We start from the raw sequence: 17,828 nt of genomic DNA, 5'->3' as shown, positions 1-17,828 counted from the left end.
CTAGTGAATGGGGGGTCTTATTGCAATGTGACATTGTTAAAAAAACCCTCCAGTATTAGTCAGGGTGAAAATCAGAAGCCTTGTCTTGAGGTTTTTGCAAATGCAGTGCTGACTAAAATTGGCACGAGTATTGGTTAAAGTCGTTAAACTTGCAACTGGAATAAACTTTCATTTTTGTTCTAAAGTACAAGCGTTACACCCATAACAGAGGGGGAGTGTTTTGCTGTTCAATTTCAAATGAGATGGCCTCCGGTCGTGATTAACGTCTATCAGACTTCGCAGGAGGCTGGAGAAATAATAGAAATTGTCCAAATGTACAGATAACATGCCAGGGGAGTTATCAGGTCTCAAACTGTACTCCCGAGCCTGCTAACTTCTCTGACATGTTATAAGTCTATTTGGTTAGTTTCTGCAATTTCTTAAGCAACCTAAGGAGTCTGGTAGAGACTAGTCATGACTACGGCGGGCGTGGACCACACAACTGCCTCCCGGTGGCCCCTCAGCGGGCCCGCTGTGGCCCGTATCTCGACGCTGCCATCCCCTGCTGGGGAGCCCTGACCTTGTCAAGCGCGGGATGCCTGTCAAGATGCACCCAAATTGAGTGTGAAACATTATCCCCACGGCAGCATAGCTCACGCAGGGAGACAGCCACCCACACCCCGCCGCCACAGACACCGGGGTCCCCGCTCAAAGGTCACGACGTGACTGAGCGTCCCGGGAAGTATTTTTATCCTGGGAATTCCACTGGAAATAGCTTTAGTCTATTCACTTGCTGGTTATTAGGAGCGACGATTGATCCTAATCTCTGCTATCCTTAAGTTCTGTATCGGTCCGGACATGTGGCCGGTTCTTGTGTTATGATTTTCCAGAAAAGGGCGGTCATGGCAATGCATGTGCATAAACACGTCTGTTAAAAACCAGGTGCTTTAAATCCTGCGTGAGATTTAAGTAAACAGCGGGTCTGTATATCTTTCTAATGTTGCTACAAAATCGACGGGGAGCGTGTTTTTCTGTCAAACCGACCTACAACGCACCCGCTGTCTGGGAATGTCAGGACTTTGGTCTTTACTTTAGTCTTCCAGTTACAGAGTCTTTGAGGAAATGGCTTTCGTTCGTGAAGTGTCGCCCAATCTCAGAGAACCAGGCACGAATAGTGAAATTGGACAGGATTACTTGGAAGACCTCGATTCATGCCACCCACAAATCGGAAAGTTTATATCGGGACACCCTGGAACAACATTTGTTACAATCAGTGTCGATGACTGACATCTGTCAGACAGGATCTATCCACCTGCCCAGCGTCAACAGGTCATGGGAGAAATAGTAGAATATATAGGGACGAATCAGGAAGAACCTTGGGGGATAAGGATGGAAAAATGAGGCATTTGGAAGAGAATTTGGGGACATACCGGTAGTAGGCTTCTGTCTTCTATCACTCAATATCACGAAGGACATTATATAGTGACTTACTAATACATAATATAACATATAAGTACTAATACATGATATCCTTTGTATCAGCCTTCAGAATGTGTTGGGTGCAAAGGAAAGCTGAGATATATGCACATACCTTAAGATACTTTTCATCATGTACTTTACTCCTTTTTTCTACAACAATTCTAATCCTTAGATAAATGCAATACATTGCAAAGAATGTGCATTTTCAGACTCCAGCACCATGGCATCAGGGCACCATTTAAATTACAATTATCACATCATCATACATCCTTTAACACAATTCTGCATGGAAAGATATACAGTACACATGCAGCTGGATATGCTGACCTCTACACATTATACACAACCTCTGTTGGACTGTCGAGCACTCAAAACAACCAGACATGCAAACTTGGCTGTAATCAATTGAAAGTAATTTTGAATAATGCTGTACACAACTTCATTTGCACTGTAAACACTTACAAACAATTGATGTAGAGCATACATGGGACACTTTTGATGCAATGACAGTTGAATACTCGAAGCATCATTTGATGTATCAATTCACTTGGTAAGACATTTCAGAGGGTAACCTAAGGGAAACAGTATCACACAGCAAGCATCTTCATTTTAGATACAGGAAACAGTTTTTAAAACAGTCTGCACGCAACAGGTTTCAGAACAGTCATACACACATACAGCACCGAAAGAACAAAAAACAAACTAAAATCACAACATTTTTGCAATACGGTAAGTTGAGATCAAGGAGGTTTTGTTGAGATGCAGACAAAGCCTTAGTTTTCAAATAACATTCAGGTACGCTGAGGTGAGCTGTACAATAAGTTCTATCGAGGTTGGCAATATGTGTAACATTATTTAGATAAATGGATCAGATCTGTGTGACGCATCGGCTAACATGTGTCCATAAGTCTAACACACCACCAACAGTCAGCTACTTTAGGTATACTTGTTTCAATCTCTCATAGTCAATCATACACATACTGTAACCTTCATTAACATTAATCTGCCTGGTAACATAAATCAAAAAGTGTGTTTGAGAGATCTCTAGTGCATTACCCCAGGTATGCACATCTGTTTGGTCGTATCTTTTCAGGATAGGATGGCAGAATTATGTTACTAGTAGTAGTTGCTACCAATATCCATATTTCTAAGACCATGCAGCCTGTACATGTGGCGTACATCAAATCGAATTGGAATCCTGGCTTCTCACCTGCAGGGTCCCACCAGGGACTGCAACAGTTATTCAAAAGGGGTCAGATTTTGCTCAAGAGATTTATTATCTTCGTACAATGTTTAAGTTTGAAAAAGGCCTGCAGTGCCTTCTGTCTCTGCTTCTATGGAAATCTCTTGAGGTATTCAGGAATTCAGTAATCTACAAGTGGGTAGGCTGTCTTCTGTCAGACTTCCATAGTTCTTCGTACCAACACATTATATTTATCCTGCAGTTGCTTTTCCTTTGGAATAGATATGGGAATTTTAAGAAAGTTTTATTTTCCTAATAATTCATGTGGGATGTTTTCTACAGAGTCTGGATAATTTCCATCCATCTGAGCAGAATAATTCAAATTGGATCTAATCCTGGCAGGTCCGGAATACTTCAGTTTAAACTTGCAGGCCTTAGGAATTCCATCAGCCCACAGAAACACCATGGGGATGAGCAGCAGCTTCCCTGTAAACCCTGGCTGCTACAGATGTGTGCAGCTGCTGCTGTGAGACAGCCCTTTAGTTTTATCGTCTCTGGTCAGCGGGTAAGCCCTACATCATTTGTGGTCACTGCTAATCACAATTTCTACACCTGCTCAGCATTCCTTTACCAGTCTCAAATATTTTATCTGTTCCATTCATTCCACAGACTGAGTTCTTATTGTGGTATGCCTTCCTTCTTTATGCCACTAGAGCTAGCTGGGATGATACATATCCCAACAACTGATGAGAGATATTATTGTGACACAACAGACATCAAGAATCTTCACTTGCCAGCAATGAGTATCATTGGCAGCAAGGAGCATACATGCGCCTATTAATGGAATGATGTAGCAAGATATGTTATGGAATAACAATAGCATTGTTATGTTCAACTTCAGAAAAATCTTGAATGTTCTCTGCATGGGCAAAAAAAAAGATAATATTACCAGCAAAGCTGAGCTACTGCACTTGTAGATGGTGAATTTTATGCTCTTTGGTACAGTTTGTTAAAATGCAAGAGAAGCATAAATTTTTTCAGGCAATATAAATCAAAACTAGCAAGTGTGTTGTTGAATTACACTTTGACCTCAAACATAATCTATGTTCCTCTCAAAATGGTCTTGTTTAAAAGTATTAATCACTTTAAGCTATCTACTACTTGGTTCTGTATAACTAAGTTGTTTCCTGTTAATGTTTCCTGGCAAATCAAGGACTTTAGACTGATAATACAACCAAGTCCCATCAGCTCTACTGGGCTGTTTCTAGGACTTACAAACTTCCATTATGTAACAACCTGGCAAAGATGGCACAAGAGAATGCAACAAATTTGTAAGAGGAGAGTACTGGTAACTCTTCCTCAACTACCACTGGCTTTTCACAACCTCATACCAAAAGTGCTGTTTTCCTGAAACCTTGGGTAGTTTGTACATGTATGTAATCACCTCTATAGCATTTGCTGGAACTAACTTTACAGTCTATTTTACAGAAAGACCAGTTTCTTCCTTTGACATTTCATGATATGTATTTACAGGTGTGCTGAAGCCAAATGCATGTTGGGAAAAGTGCAGTGCTGCGACATGTGTAATAGCTCCCTGGACAGACAGTTTTAAGGTACATAAACTGATGACATACAGGCCAGTAACACTGTCTTTGCCAGGTGCACCTCGATGAAAGGAGTTAAGGATGCCAGGTGCATCAGCCTGATCAGGTGGAAGGAACGCCAGCAGGTGTGTGGTACGGCGAATCCCAATGAAGTATAATACTGCCAGGGCCACCTGCTTTGGGGTGTGTGTGCCAGGGTCACAGGGTTCAAATTCCTGAACATTGTTAAAATTCCTTGGTAATTCCATGTATTTCCCAGCACTTGGTCCTTCCGTCCCACGAGCCCTGCATACTGAGAGTTCAGAAGCAAACTGCGAAGTGTCACAGTTTTCTGGCAGACATACTATGGCATTAAGCAATACCAGAAACTATCCAGGATGCTATGGGAAAACTTCCACTTTTGCTGCAAATGCCAAGATGTTTTCTGAGATAGGTTTGAACCCTGTGTGAAGCATGTGATGTCAGGTGAGGGTTACCAGTAACTAAGGATGGAGACAGTGCCAGGGGATTCTGGGGAGGCCAGCACCAACTTGGTCTCATTAGCCCACATCAAGTGCAGTAACGTCGGGTTCCTGTGCACCACATTCAGCAACTTGCCGTCCTGTGGAACGGAAAAAGAACAAAGTCAGACACATTCCGCACACAGGGTTAACGGACAATTAAAATGTATCCCACGGGGCATACTGACAATTAAGAGTAAATACTGATCAAACATTAACCACATTGTGTATGTAGAGTACACACATTCTGCATGTGCTGCACATTGTGAATGTACAGTATGATATGTATAGCTTACTTTTCTACATCACACATCATACTGACAAAGGAAACCATCCACTGACATTTAATTATGAATTATTTAGAATACTCATTTTTTAAAACCTGCTGGTAGCTGATAAATGAATAGACGAATAGAAAATCATTGCAGAACCACTCCTTCTGGACCCTTGCTGCTTCTTTGAAAGTTGGATTTGATTGCTAAGACGAGGATGGGGTGTATCTAACAAGGGCATGAGACAGGTCAATAGCCTTGGCTAACAGGGTAATGCTTGAGGGTCTGATTGTTCTTACTGATATCTATTAGGAATGATAGCAATGTTCATCTCACAGACAAAGCCTGGAAGCCAAAGTACTGTGTGACTTCAGTCAGTCTACTACATAAGCCCTATAGCCCTGAAATCAAGTCCAACCAGCCTTCTATAACCAAAGGGCCATGTCCCAGAAAATCATCAGTATCATCTGATATCTGGATTCTAGAAGCTCTCAAGGAGAAACATCAAATTCTCTGCCCTTGTATGTTGGACACCTGCATGATATTACTATTGGCCCTGTATCATCCATATGGGGGAATGTAGCCAAACCCTGGGGTAATTCACAACCTGTCAGCTCTGACCTTCAACAAAGGTCAAGTAGATTACAAGGAAATTGCTCACACCTGTGGGACTGTAAATAAACTTCAGGGGAAGCCATTTCATGGCAAATTGACTCCTGACAAATGAGATAAGGGTGTTAATCACAAGGAATTTCAACAAGTTTAAATTAGGATTTCCCTTCATCTGGCTTACATTTAAACCAATGTAAGATTAGCAGCCAATTTTTGGAGCTTTGGCCTGATGCAATTGATATGATGACTTCCCTCCTTCCAAGAATCATTGACCTTTGGAATGTTGATATAGCCAGAGGAGAAAATAAGTCATTCTGATCCTTGACCAGTCAGTTTCCATCATAACAGCAAGTTTTGACTGTTTTGTGCTATGACTTAAAAGGCACACTGCGCAAATGTGAATACATGAGCCCAGCACATCTGAACTGTGCAAAATTTTGTCACTGCTCTTCATGTACTTAACTGGGGAAAAGGGATTTTCCATCTGGTTTCATTAAAAACAGTATTTTAAGACCAAAGTTAAATACACTTGTCAACAGTTGGTCAGGATGTTGACTACATCCCTTCTACAAGTAGCTTAACATTCATCCAGCCAAACCCTGCTGGTTGGATGCTCAAACACTGCTGCTGTTCATCACTTCCCTGCTAGGTGTCACTGCTGATAACAATTACTGCTGATGTCCAGCAGCGGACACGGGCACGGCAGATACGGGATCCCAAGCAGATACGCGGCGCTGCGGGAAAAGGACTGCAACGGAGGCTAACCAGTACCTGTATAACCATTTCGGACACCTCTGCAGATCGTCCAGACCCTTGTAGTGCCTTGTGGCACATTCAGTAGCAGGGTATATTATTCATAGAGAGGGGTTGATAGTCCTTCCCTGGAAGAGATGTGTGCAAAAAGTCTGTTCAAGAAGACGATATTCCTCACCTTTGTGTTCCAGATGACGACTTTCTTCTGGTCGCCCCCAGAGATGAGCCTGTCCCCCTCCAGCAGGAGACAGCGCACCACTCCAATGTGTTCCCTCAGCTCATGTAGGCACTCCCCTACAGGGTGATCCATCACAGAATCTCACTCAGTCTGATTGTATGGGTGCATGTTACTACTAGCTAACTGTGAAAATGGTCTGTCTTGTAGCAGTGCCTGTTGTGCTGAATTGTCAACATGTTTATATCTCAGACTGTTTGTACATCCATCCTTGCTAATCAATTTTCTCTATGATTGAAATGCTCCTTTTTTACTGATTTTGCATCCTAGTACATCTATAATGTAATAACCAATTACAGATAACAACCATTTGATTTCAAGTTGCCTGAAATGTTTATACATGTACCTACAATAGATTGTACTATCATACTTGCTGTTCCATTTTCTCTATAATTAAAAATGCTCCTCTGTTACACATGTGTGCCTAGTTTTGCATGTTAGTGGTAAAATACAGATAACAACCATTTGATTTCAAGTTGAAAACATAAACATTATCTGAAAATGACAAGCAAACAATGGGCAAACAGGTCTGTCCTATTGCACTGATTTTTGCTACAAAATAGTACTGATTCATTACAAGCATTTACCTGCAAAGCTCCACAACCTGACAATGCTGTCAGCTGCCCCTGATGCAATGACATCCTCATTATACTTCAGACAGTACTGCAAAGAGAATAAGCAAGATTGTTAGTGATATCCATGCCACAACTCCAAGAGCTCAGCGTTGAACTTTACTTTAGAGCTAGAAGGATAATTACAGAAGTGTTAAACTTGTCTGATCTAACTAACTGTACACCTACCACCTCTCCTGTGTGTCCAGTCAGAGTCTTGGTGCAGTCCCCTGTCTGGGGGTTCCAGATCTTCACAAAGGAGTCAGCACCACCACTCACTACTCTCCTCTCATCAAATTGGCAACAGTACACAACTGTGGCATGAAGGGGAGGCACATGGCCGTTACTAGACGTTAGCTCACATACCACTGATGTACTAATTTGAGATGCACCATACAGTAATTGTATACATGTCACAACCTAACCTTGGATTGATGTCATAAAGATAGCTTTTTGTTAGTGTGTTTACATCACACGTTTTGTTTAGTCTCCACAATATACCTTTTAATACAAAAAGATGACAGTTTGGCTACAATATATGGTGTCTCAAAGCTACAATAATACTAAATTGATTATGGCACAACTAGATCTGCCCTAATTTCCAGCTACCTTCTGCATGTCCCACAAGTATCTGTAGGCACAGCCCCCTTCTGATGTCCCACAGCCGCAGGGTCTGGTCCCAGGATGAGCTGACCGCCAAGTCTCCATGCATACAAAGGAGCTGTGGGGACAAGACACAGTAGAAATCACCAACTTAAGATCTTTGAGTAAAGTCAAACCTGTTTACAGTGACCACTTAAGGCACTTGGAAAAAATAGTGGCCAATATAGACAGGATCCTTAGGGGTTGAGTCAATGGGAAAAATAATCTAAAGGACCACCAGAAAATGGCCACAATTCCAGGAGGTTTGACAGTATGTAAAGTTTGAAACGAAAGGAGGTATGAAATATTTCACTCACTTTGAGGAGTTTGAGCTTTACCTCCATATCAGAGTAGATCTTGACTTAATAAGACACAAAGGATTCAAAGAATTTAATATCAATGGATTCTTCTCTATACCTGAATATCATCTGTGTGCCCTGTTAGGTTGTGGATGCACTTCCCTGATGACAATGACCAGACTCTCACTGTCCTGTGGACACAGGAAGAACCTTGGTTATGGCAGCCCTAAAACAAATTGTTATCTAATTCAAATAACATTTACACCTGTACATGTTAAGAAATGCCTGACAATTTGGAAAATAAGTTGTCCACAAAAATATTTTCCTCAGTCTTGAGGATATAAATTACAACCTTCATATACAATTATTTACCAGTTGATACGTACCTGTCGTTTGAAGCACTGACAAGGTTTGCCCCATCAAAGCAGAGGTGCTCTACCCCTGATGTGTGACCCTGCATGACTTTCAGACACCGACCGCTGGACGCCTCAAATACCCTGACCACACTGTCTGCACAGCTGGTCACTACAATGTTGTTCTGGGGAAAAGGAGAAAAGTTAGCTTCACTGTGTTTGTTGTTGTTGTTTTGTTTCAGTACTCTTTGATAAGCACATTTATGGTGATAAAAGGACTTTTTTTCATGTTGTGTGTTCTTGAAATGCAACTAAAGAGTTACTACCAACCCAACCAGTGATTTACCAACCTGATCATCTATATTCAATAGTTTAATATCTACCCATAAACTAATGCAGGGAAATTCTATATGTAGTCACAGGCAAGCTATTGTTTCTCAGTTGTATATTTCCCCTTGTAACCACTATATACACACTAATTATAAGGCAGAGGTTGGAAGGCAGAGGACGTCGGGACGAGGGACACAGAGTCTGTTGCGGGACAAGTACAAAACTCTGCCTCACCGCGTGGTCGCTTGACGGAACTGAGGCCCGGGGCGCACCAGGCCGCGTACTCCCGGGCACGTCTAATCAAACTATTTGGTCTCCGCCCAAATGTATCCAATTATAGTACTGACTAAAAGTTGTTTTCACAATTTTATTGACAAAATCTGTAACAATAACATAAGGACTATTAACAGTCAGCCTTACCCTTAGTCGTATAGCAGTGACAGAGTCTGTGTGCCCCTCCAGCTGGTTGATACACTTCCCAGTTGCCAGATCCCACAACCGAACACAGTTGTCTCCTCCTCCACTCACAAGTAACTTACCTACAATGGAAGTAACACTGCATCTTATTCTCACTGTGCAATGAAAATTTTTTTCTAAACAAACCTCTTAATCAAAAGTTCAGTACAAAGCACAACAAAGAAACGTGAGGTGTATACTTATAATGCTACTGACCATCACAGTCTATACAGTTGACCCTGCCCTCGTGGCCCCTGAGTGGAGGCATGACGGTGTACTTCCCTGTTGCCCAGTTCTTGTTGAGGTGATGCGCCCTGATGTACACGTCCTTCCAGTGACACAGTGGTGACAGGGAGATGACGTCACTGTTGACTGGTGTGAAGCGCGGGGAGGTTCGGGAGGTGGCCGTGGGGCTGCTGCACGACTCCTCACGGGACAGGTCCTCATTAAACCCAAAATGTTCCCACCTCTTTAATTTGCACAGTCTTTGCCTACATCAAAGAGAAATGTATATGTTGAACCACAGAAGATAATGGCTAGAATACTACCGTTTATAGAATTTTCCTAGTCTTTCATTTTTCATGTATTCTATCAGGAATTCTTAAGTCACCAACCTGCAACTCAAAAGTTTATGATAATACACAGTGACTATAAATAAAATGGAACTGCATTGTACACAAAAAAACAGTTTGCAAGAGTTACCATAATCCCTCATTGTTAGTCTTCTCCCTCCACAGTCTGCTGACACAGGCAGCCCGGGACATCTCCACTCCGTCCAGGTAGGAGAAGATCCTCTCTGTCAGCTCCCGGGGCAGGTGGGCCACAAAGTCCACAGCCAGGAGGGTTTTCAGCTCTGCATACACAAACCTCAGCTGCAGGGGCTGCAACAAAACTCACATGTGGGTAACACTATAAGGAAGGATGATGAATCTGTCACCGGAACGTTAATGCTCAAGGTCCATATTGATTTACACGCCAAGTGCATGATGCTAGATATACAAGAAGCTGCCAAATTTTATGTGTAGATCTTGAGTTGACCTATTGTATGTGCGGTCAAGGAAATTATGTATAATGTCCTTGGTCTGGTACAGAAATTTCTATCCGTGATGATGACACTCTCTCCCAGTAGTAGTGGGTTGTGATGTACGTGTACTGTAAATGCATTTAAATTCGTAGTGATCTAATTTTGCCACAGCAAGAAAATGGAGTGTTTGCAGCGGTTTTAACTTCATGGTTGAAACAAGGAGGTAGGCAGGCAGAAGACAGAATGAGCATTTTTGCGTTACTTCTAAATTCACAAACATTATCTTACATAACAGCGGTCTTAAATGCATTTACAGTACATTTTGTGTAGAGTAGATTCATACAGCCAGGGTAGGAATGTCTCTTGTGATGTATGTTACTTATTGTGTATACACACGTAACACTATATGGACACTAAATTGGTATGCCTTGTTGTAAACATTCCCCAAAAAAGGCTCGGTCCTTACCTGGCATTTCAGCAGGATTTGCCTCAGCACCACGTTCTGTTCCTCCGGCGTGAACGCCTCGAACGCCGCGAAGATGTTGTTCGCTACGGCTTCACGGTCCGCAAACATGCTCATCGTGGAATATACGCTGATTTCTTGACCAAAAGTCTCCGAAATCGAAAGAGTTTTCTCATAGTTGTGCTATTGCCGTAAACATGGTGGTACATCCTGTTGTGAAGCGCCCGGTTATTTCCAGATCTGGTCTGCCGACATGAAGTCACAGCTGTGAGCCCCTCCCACCTACAACTCAGCTACATTTACATACAAAACACGCGAACCTAGCATACAGGAACAACAGATTATAACTCCCTATATCCACGCGACTCTAATGTATACTTCCGTAAGGTCACAGGGCTTCTGACCGATGCTGGAGTGACGAAAAGCCAAGAAGATAGTTCTTTCCTGGGACGTTTTAGCCAAATTCCGCCATCTTGTAGATCAGAATCAACCACTAAGGATTTCATGGGGGTGGAATATTCCATGAACAGATATAACAAAGTTAGTGAAATGATTAAACGAGAACAAATTAAATACTTCATAATTTCAAAGTATTTACCCTGAGTTTTTAGTAATAACTCATATAATATTATGTACATTGTGATTTTTATATAATTTCACCGTTCACAATGGGCTAATCCAACTTCCTGTATATGCACTATTACAGGTCAGCACAAGAGGGCGCTGCTGTTGAAAACAACTGGGTCAGTTTGCAGATGATGATGGTGAGCAGATAACGAAAATAAGGTATTTGTTTGTAATCACAGCCTTTTGTTTCATATACCAATGAAGCGCGGCAAGCGATATATCTGACAATCAGATCAGCTGTTTTCTCATTTGTCCATAAGGATAAATGGAATGTAACTTGTAAGAAGGAAAGGTTCAAACGAACAACTTATCATCCGCGTTCTATCTGTTGGAGACAGGGCTAGGATGCAGAGGAGGACGACACAGGATGCAGAGATGACATGTTACATATCATATAATACTTCATTGGTTCATGATTATGTGTGTTAACGTTGTTAATACCATAGGATGTGAGATAAGAAACTAATGGGCGAGCTTCAATTTGTAGAACCTTCCAGTCTGTCCTAGTGCTGACTGGATGAGAGACTGCGGGTACCACAGATGGAGTGGTGGAGATGGGGAGCTGTGTTAGCAGCAGTCGTCTCCCTCAGTCTGTTCAGGGACTTCATATTTTCCTCCTTTGGACTCTCCTCTGTTGGTTAGTATTTATATAAACAGACATGATAGACTGCACAGGTAAATATCTTTTGTTTTCTGCTCTCATAAGTTATATATAACATTTATGTGTAATAATATGTGTATTAGACTACTAATTGTCCCTAAAGGGTTCTTCATTACTCCTTACGCCAAGTTTCATTCTCTCACTATAGAGGAGGCCAAGCCAGAGTATGACATCGTTATTGGCATCCTTTCGGCCAGAGAGAATTTTGAACAGCGCAGGGCTCTCCGAGCGACATGGGTGGGCTACATACAGCAGCATCCAGACTACAGCAGGAGGTATTTACAACTTTGACTACTTTAAACATCATACTTTAAAGTTATATCAGCAACTGCTTTCATAACTGTTCCAATGGATTAGATGATTGATTGTGTTACCCTCTGTATATATGCTTAAAAATAATGCTTTCTTTAAAAATTACAGCAAAGCTTGAAGACCACCATATGGCATGTTTAATCAAGGATGCATTAGTTTGATTGATGCACTTGTACTTGTAAATTTTGATCAGGGACCAAACATACATGAATAATTTATTTTGAAGGATATTGATTATACTATTGCTTTTTTGTTGCCCCCAGTAGCATTGTGACCTTCTTCAGTTAAGACGAGTTTTGTCTGACATTATATTTTACTGTTTGTACAGGGTTCTGGTGAAATTTATTGTGGGGAGCAAACCCTGCCCAGTCCCACCCCCTGACAGACTGGACCCCTTCACCTGCCAGAAACTATCCTTGTCAGAAACAAGTCAGTTTTACTCCTGGACTTTATATGATAAGCATTCAAAATAGATGGCTAAGAAGAGCTGTATACTGACTGATAACATAAAGTTTTTTGTTTTACCTTTATCAAAGAAATATTATTTCTTCTCGTTCAAGTTAGAAAGTTTCTTGTTTTGATTTGACCACAGTATGTAGGGTCTAAGATTGTTAAAGATGGAAAGACGGGATCAACTTTCCTGCATTGTTAGAGACTGGAAGTGCAAGTGGATACTAGAAGCATTTACTGTTCATCAACATATAATTCCTGTTCATTAACGTATACTAAAGTAATACTTGTTACATTTGAAGTAACTTTGTTTTTCTCAAAAATTATTTCTCCCCACTGTGCTAGTATGTGCAGGAGAGGTGGTGGCCCTCAGCCTGGCCTCCCAGAACAGTTTTCCCAGCAGCCAGCAGCAGACAGGTCCAGTGGAGACACACTTCACCGTCCACCACCCCGTGGTCATCACCAAGCTGGGTGTGCTGGGAGGGGACATTCCTGCAGAAGGTGTCAGAGTCAGGCTGGTAGACTCTGCAGCAAAGGTCAGAAAACTACCTGTAGAAGCTACATAGTGTTAGCTCTCCTTAAGCCTGGGTGCCATCCTAGTTGGTTTACCGAAGCTCCCATACTCATAAGACAGGACTATATAGGAGTCCCAATAATTAGGATGACGCCCAGGCCAGCTTTTCTTAGCCTGGGTACCATTCTCCATTGTTACCCCTGGCTCAATCTTTTTGCTTGCTCACAACGGAATGAGCAAACAAAAAAATTGAATCAATGAACAGAGGATGGTAACCTGGCTAAGCTCTCCTTTGGCACTTCTTTAGAATCAATACATAAAGGCGTGGACTGAAATCTCAAATTTTTATCTCATCTATTTTCTTCCTCCAGGAGGATTTACTCAGTGTTAATTTCACATCAGATGACCCAGGACTACAAACAGGGGGCAACACTTTTAAGGCTGTGCAGAATTATGTTTTACCAAAGGTGGGATACCCATTTACTCTTTGATTCTATTCATCAGTTTTCACTGTCAAACCTTCTTTGTTTTGCATTTGGTCAAGATGGTCTTATTTAGTCATTAGATTTGTCTCAGACTCTGTAAATTTGAAAAGAGATAGTTGGTTATGTAAGCACTAATCTTAACTGCAGTACTTCTACCATGGCAGGGATTCCAGGGGACGATAACTGTGGAGAGCCTAGCAGCAGATATTGAGTTGTTGGTGACATTTCCTCTGGATCAGCTACAGGTTAACAACAAAGGCGGGGTACTTCAACTCACAAAGGTAATAAAACATACTCTGTTAAAGTACACCTTTTTTTTCGTTTCAAGGCATCCTCATTTGAGGTGAAGCATGATGCTTTTCCAGGTAGCTAGTGGTAGTGCAATGTGGCTTCGCTACGGCTCGCGTTTTTGGCCAAGCACACCGGGTCACCCCTACTCTTCTCGATTAGTGTGTTGGGTTCTTTTACATGCAGAGGTTTGACGCTCGAGGCTAATGCCTGAAGCTCCCTCATACACAGGGCCGCCGGCTTTACGTCACCATCTGAAATGACGAATGCAATCCCTTACAACATGTCCGAGCTGGAGTTGACCCCTTGGACCGAACTCCGGCCCTAGGATCCACGGAATTCGATCCAGATGGCAAAGCAGCGGGGTTGCGTTACCGCTTGTGCCACGGGGACATGTCCAATATTATTTCTAGTATATTTATAGGCCAACATAGGACAGGTAAATCCACAGGCTGATGCATATTTTGTTATGAAAAAAAGAAGAAGAATGAAAGTAGAAGTGTATAAAAGTCTGTGACTGCTGAAAGTTTGGCAATGATGATGATGATGATGATACTTGTACTGGTAAAAATAAGACTTAACATGAATTGAATGGTTTCAGACAGTTGACTTCATGCCTGAGTCAGGGTATCTTCCTCCTCACACCGATGTCCAGCAGCATACAGCAGCTACATTTATGTACAGAGTCTTTGGTAAGATTCACAACTTACTAGTAACTAAAGTTTTACTACACTATTATTTGTTCTATGACTCTTCTATAGTCACTAAAAGCAAGTCGATTGATGCTAGTATAACAGTCTATTATCTTAAGGTAATTGCAATTTAGTAAAGTGAAATTAAGACTTGGGATAATACAGCTTGTTGTAGAGTTTCTCAAGTTATTGACCCAGAGTTTTTAGTCAGTGATGTATTCTGTATATAGAGCCTGAGTTCTTGGAGCAGGCCCCTCAGGACCTCCGTGCCAAAGACTGGACAGGAAAGCTTGGTGCAGAGCAGCAGCATCTGGAGACGGAGGTGGAGCGGTACGGGGACATCCTCCTGGTGGAGGAGGAAGAGTTCTACAGAAACCTGCCAAGGAAGATACTGGGGTTTTACAAATGGCAAGGATGCATTAAAGTTACTTCCTTTATGTGTATGAATTTTGAGATGGATGACACAATGTTATCAAATTATGTTTTTAATGAAATTGATGAATGGGAGAGTGTGGTAGCCTAGTAGGATACTTTCATAGGGAATGCAGAAATTTTACTATGCTGGTACATGTACATTGTGTATATACCAATGTGATTTGCTCAGTCACAAGTGATTGACCAATCTAGGGTTATATTCTACTGGCAGACTTCATGAAGAGCAATGTTTCTATTGTGGTGTAGATTGGCTCAGATTGTTGCATTGAAATGCACTACATGTATTTCTTTCTTGCTCTAGGGTCACTGAAAATGTGAGGTTCAACTTCACCTTGAAAACTGATGATGACTGTTTTATTGATGTGGACAAAATAGCAACGGTGAGTAAGATAACTTATGACACCATTTTCATTTGTTGCTCTTTTTGTCAACGGTTTCTTAGTACCATTTGTACCTGATTACAAAGCTCTAAAGTGGCGTACTTCATTGCTGACAAAATGTGAATTTGTATGATTTCTGACAGGGGATTGAAACTCTTAAACTACGTGAAAAAAGCAGAGTATGGTGGAGCAGGTAAGTTTAATTGTCTCACCTTCTATGTAACATATTGAAAATGGCAAATATCCTGACCAGTGACCATCCCTCTGCTTGTCCTCCTTATGATTCACATTTGGAAAACCAAGTGATTTTGACATTACCTTAATTTCAAAGCTGGGCATAAATTGTAAGATGTACGGTCATGTACCACTCTTAAAACACAAGGATTCCCCTAGCCACAGCCTGTGGGATTCCTGTACTGTTTGCTATCTAAAAAAAATTATAAACTAGCTATAATTTTTGCCATTTGCCCTCAGGTTTCGTAGTGGCTGGGCTGTAGAGCATCATGGCAAGTGGGCGGAGCAGGACTACCCTAGCCCTGTCTACCCTGCCTTTGCCTGTGGAGCAGGCAACATGCTGTCAGCTGACCTTGTCTCCTGGTTAGCCAAGAATGCACACGAGCTTAGGCCATATCAGGTGAAGAAAAGCAGCCCTTGTGTAGATCTTTCCTTCTGAAAGTCTGTTTTTTCACATCCTTATGACATGCAACAGAGGTGTTTTTTTAGTACAAATCTTAGATTCTGAAAAACTATTTTCTTCAGGGAGAAGATGTCTCATTGGGGATCTGGCTGGCTGCACTCGGACCGAATCTCATATGTGTATGTTATCCAGATACCTTTCTCTTTGATTTATAAGATAATCTTATAATTCTATAATATTCATACTTCTTGTCTTTTGATACTGATAGCATGGTTGATGATTGCAGGTAATGATTGCAACCAATGTGGAGAACCCAACAAACAATATCCCATGTCTCTTTATCCCAGGACCACTCCTGGCAATGTGAGGAAGGCTGTACTACAGAGATGTACTCTTCCCCTGAGCTGCAGCCCACACAGCTGATGAAGATGTGGAGCAACCTGCAGAGGTGTGGGAATGCCTGCCAATGTACATGAAGTACCACTCCATCCTTCCAGCTCATGAAAGAAGGGCTTTACTTGTACACAGGAAAATATGCCCCAGGACTTATTTTAAAGTTTGGTGGAGAAAGGTTGCAACTACATTTGTATTTGCCATCATGTTTTGAACAGCAAAACTGACAAATCTGATGCATGCCCCCTAAACTTCCTCAATGTGTACAGTACACATTACCCCTAAACCATGGGATACAGTGGAGTGTAACTGACAGAAACAATTCCTTCAAAGGACATTGCCCCATGCAATTATCTCTGCCCTTCTGATGCCTACGCATGTTCCTGGATTAACTTTTTGATATAGATATGTTACTGCCATAGAACACTATGTTGTCCAACTTCCCACATTACACTAAATAATGTCCTTTACAAGGAAAACATCACAGTGTGCAATGTAGTTATATTGTGAGTTATATATATGTTAGTTAAATGGAGGAAATAAAGTATCCTAAGTTCAGAGTGAAGGAATAAAGAATTTCAAGAGTCATCTGACAGTGTGTTTTATTACTGGTATGTACCAATTCTCAATATGTAAGGTCTAACCAAGGAACCTCCTTGGTCTAACATACAGGTAAGCAATCATTTGTAGTTGAATAATAGCAGCATTTCATTGATAGCCACATGTGTTTTGGTAAACAGAATATAACGTTAAATGTTGTAACATTTCCAGCCGCTATGAACTATACTTTGGCAAAAGTATCAAGTGTGGAAGTTGAATCAGACCCTTAAGTTCTGTTTTCTAAATAAATTGAAAGGACACCATTTGGCAATGTGGATGCTGTTTATTCAAGCCAGGTTGTTCACCTTAGGCTCTGAGGAAAAAGGGGCGTAAAGTTTGCTAAAACTTTGGTTGGACAGAAAGAACCATCCCCAGCAAGGGGTTTGCTTACTGGCATGTTTCATTGTTTCGTGACAACTAAGTTGGGTGAATAAATTTGTACACACAAATCATAGAGAAATGTACGTATTATATCACCTAAACGTAAATGTTGTTATTGGGAAAAGTTGTTCATTTACAGAAAGAACAGTAGAGAAATTCACCCCTCAACCTTCAAAGT

The 17,828-nt window shown here is 41.5% G+C and overlaps 2 protein-coding genes across 4 annotated transcripts; one reads left to right on the top strand and one right to left on the bottom strand.

Annotated features, from left to right (window-relative positions):
- Positions 1 to 1,577: 1,577 nt before the first annotated feature.
- Positions 1,578 to 11,299, bottom strand: LOC136433566 (F-box/WD repeat-containing protein 7-like). The gene is made up of 11 exons (XM_066425880.1): positions 10,799 to 11,299; positions 10,011 to 10,189; positions 9,525 to 9,799; positions 9,273 to 9,391; positions 8,556 to 8,707; positions 8,288 to 8,360; positions 7,838 to 7,949; positions 7,418 to 7,542; positions 7,205 to 7,280; positions 6,561 to 6,676; positions 1,578 to 4,846 (listed from the first exon to the last, which is right to left on the bottom strand). Exons 1-11 carry the CDS (start codon positions 10,910 to 10,912, stop codon positions 4,718 to 4,720), a joined length of 1,470 nt encoding a protein of 489 aa, XP_066281977.1. The 5' UTR covers positions 10,913 to 11,299; the 3' UTR covers positions 1,578 to 4,717.
- A 189-nt stretch (positions 11,300 to 11,488) lies between these two features.
- Positions 11,489 to 17,257, top strand: LOC136433565 (UDP-GalNAc:beta-1,3-N-acetylgalactosaminyltransferase 2-like). 3 transcript variants are annotated; one of them, XM_066425879.1, is made up of 14 exons: positions 11,489 to 11,559; positions 11,920 to 12,059; positions 12,232 to 12,358; positions 12,724 to 12,824; positions 13,191 to 13,381; positions 13,731 to 13,826; positions 14,009 to 14,125; positions 14,734 to 14,824; positions 15,055 to 15,232; positions 15,561 to 15,639; positions 15,783 to 15,832; positions 16,114 to 16,273; positions 16,399 to 16,455; positions 16,624 to 17,257. In XM_066425879.1, exons 2-14 carry the CDS (start codon positions 11,963 to 11,965, stop codon positions 16,750 to 16,752), a joined length of 1,473 nt encoding a protein of 490 aa, XP_066281976.1. In that variant the 5' UTR covers positions 11,489 to 11,559; positions 11,920 to 11,962; the 3' UTR covers positions 16,753 to 17,257. The 3 variants fall into 3 exon arrangements, with proteins under 3 accessions (XP_066281976.1, XP_066281974.1, XP_066281975.1); XM_066425877.1 differs by having other exon boundaries at positions 11,491 to 11,581; XM_066425878.1 differs by having other exon boundaries at positions 11,513 to 11,581; positions 11,910 to 12,059.
- Positions 17,258 to 17,828: the final 571 nt, after the last annotated feature.

Source organism: Branchiostoma lanceolatum, chromosome 4 (assembly GCF_035083965.1).
Source record: "Branchiostoma lanceolatum isolate klBraLanc5 chromosome 4, klBraLanc5.hap2, whole genome shotgun sequence".
NCBI lineage: Eukaryota > Metazoa > Chordata > Leptocardii > Amphioxiformes > Branchiostomatidae > Branchiostoma > Branchiostoma lanceolatum.
This window is presented reverse-complemented; position numbering and strand designations above follow the sequence as displayed.

Bases quoted from the DNA above. Each gene is read 5' to 3' on its own strand.
- LOC136433566 (XM_066425880.1), bottom strand. From the start codon at position 10,912: ATGAGCATGTTTGCGGACCGTGAAGCCGTAGCGAACAACATCTTCGCG. The intron at 7,950-8,287 runs GTATAGAGAAGA...TTGTCCCCACAG, and splicing joins GGCACACAGATGATATTCAG to CTCCTTTGTATGCATGGAGA. The intron at 4,847-6,560 runs GTGAGGAATATC...TCCGTTCCACAG, and splicing joins TCGTCATCTGGAACACAAAG to GACGGCAAGTTGCTGAATGT.
- LOC136433565 (XM_066425879.1), top strand. From the start codon at position 11,963: ATGGAGTGGTGGAGATGGGGAGCTGTGTTAGCAGCAGTCGTCTCCCTC. The intron at 13,382-13,730 runs GTCAGAAAACTA...TTCTTCCTCCAG, and splicing joins TGGTAGACTCTGCAGCAAAG to GAGGATTTACTCAGTGTTAA. The intron at 13,827-14,008 runs GTGGGATACCCA...CTACCATGGCAG, and splicing joins AGAATTATGTTTTACCAAAG to GGATTCCAGGGGACGATAAC.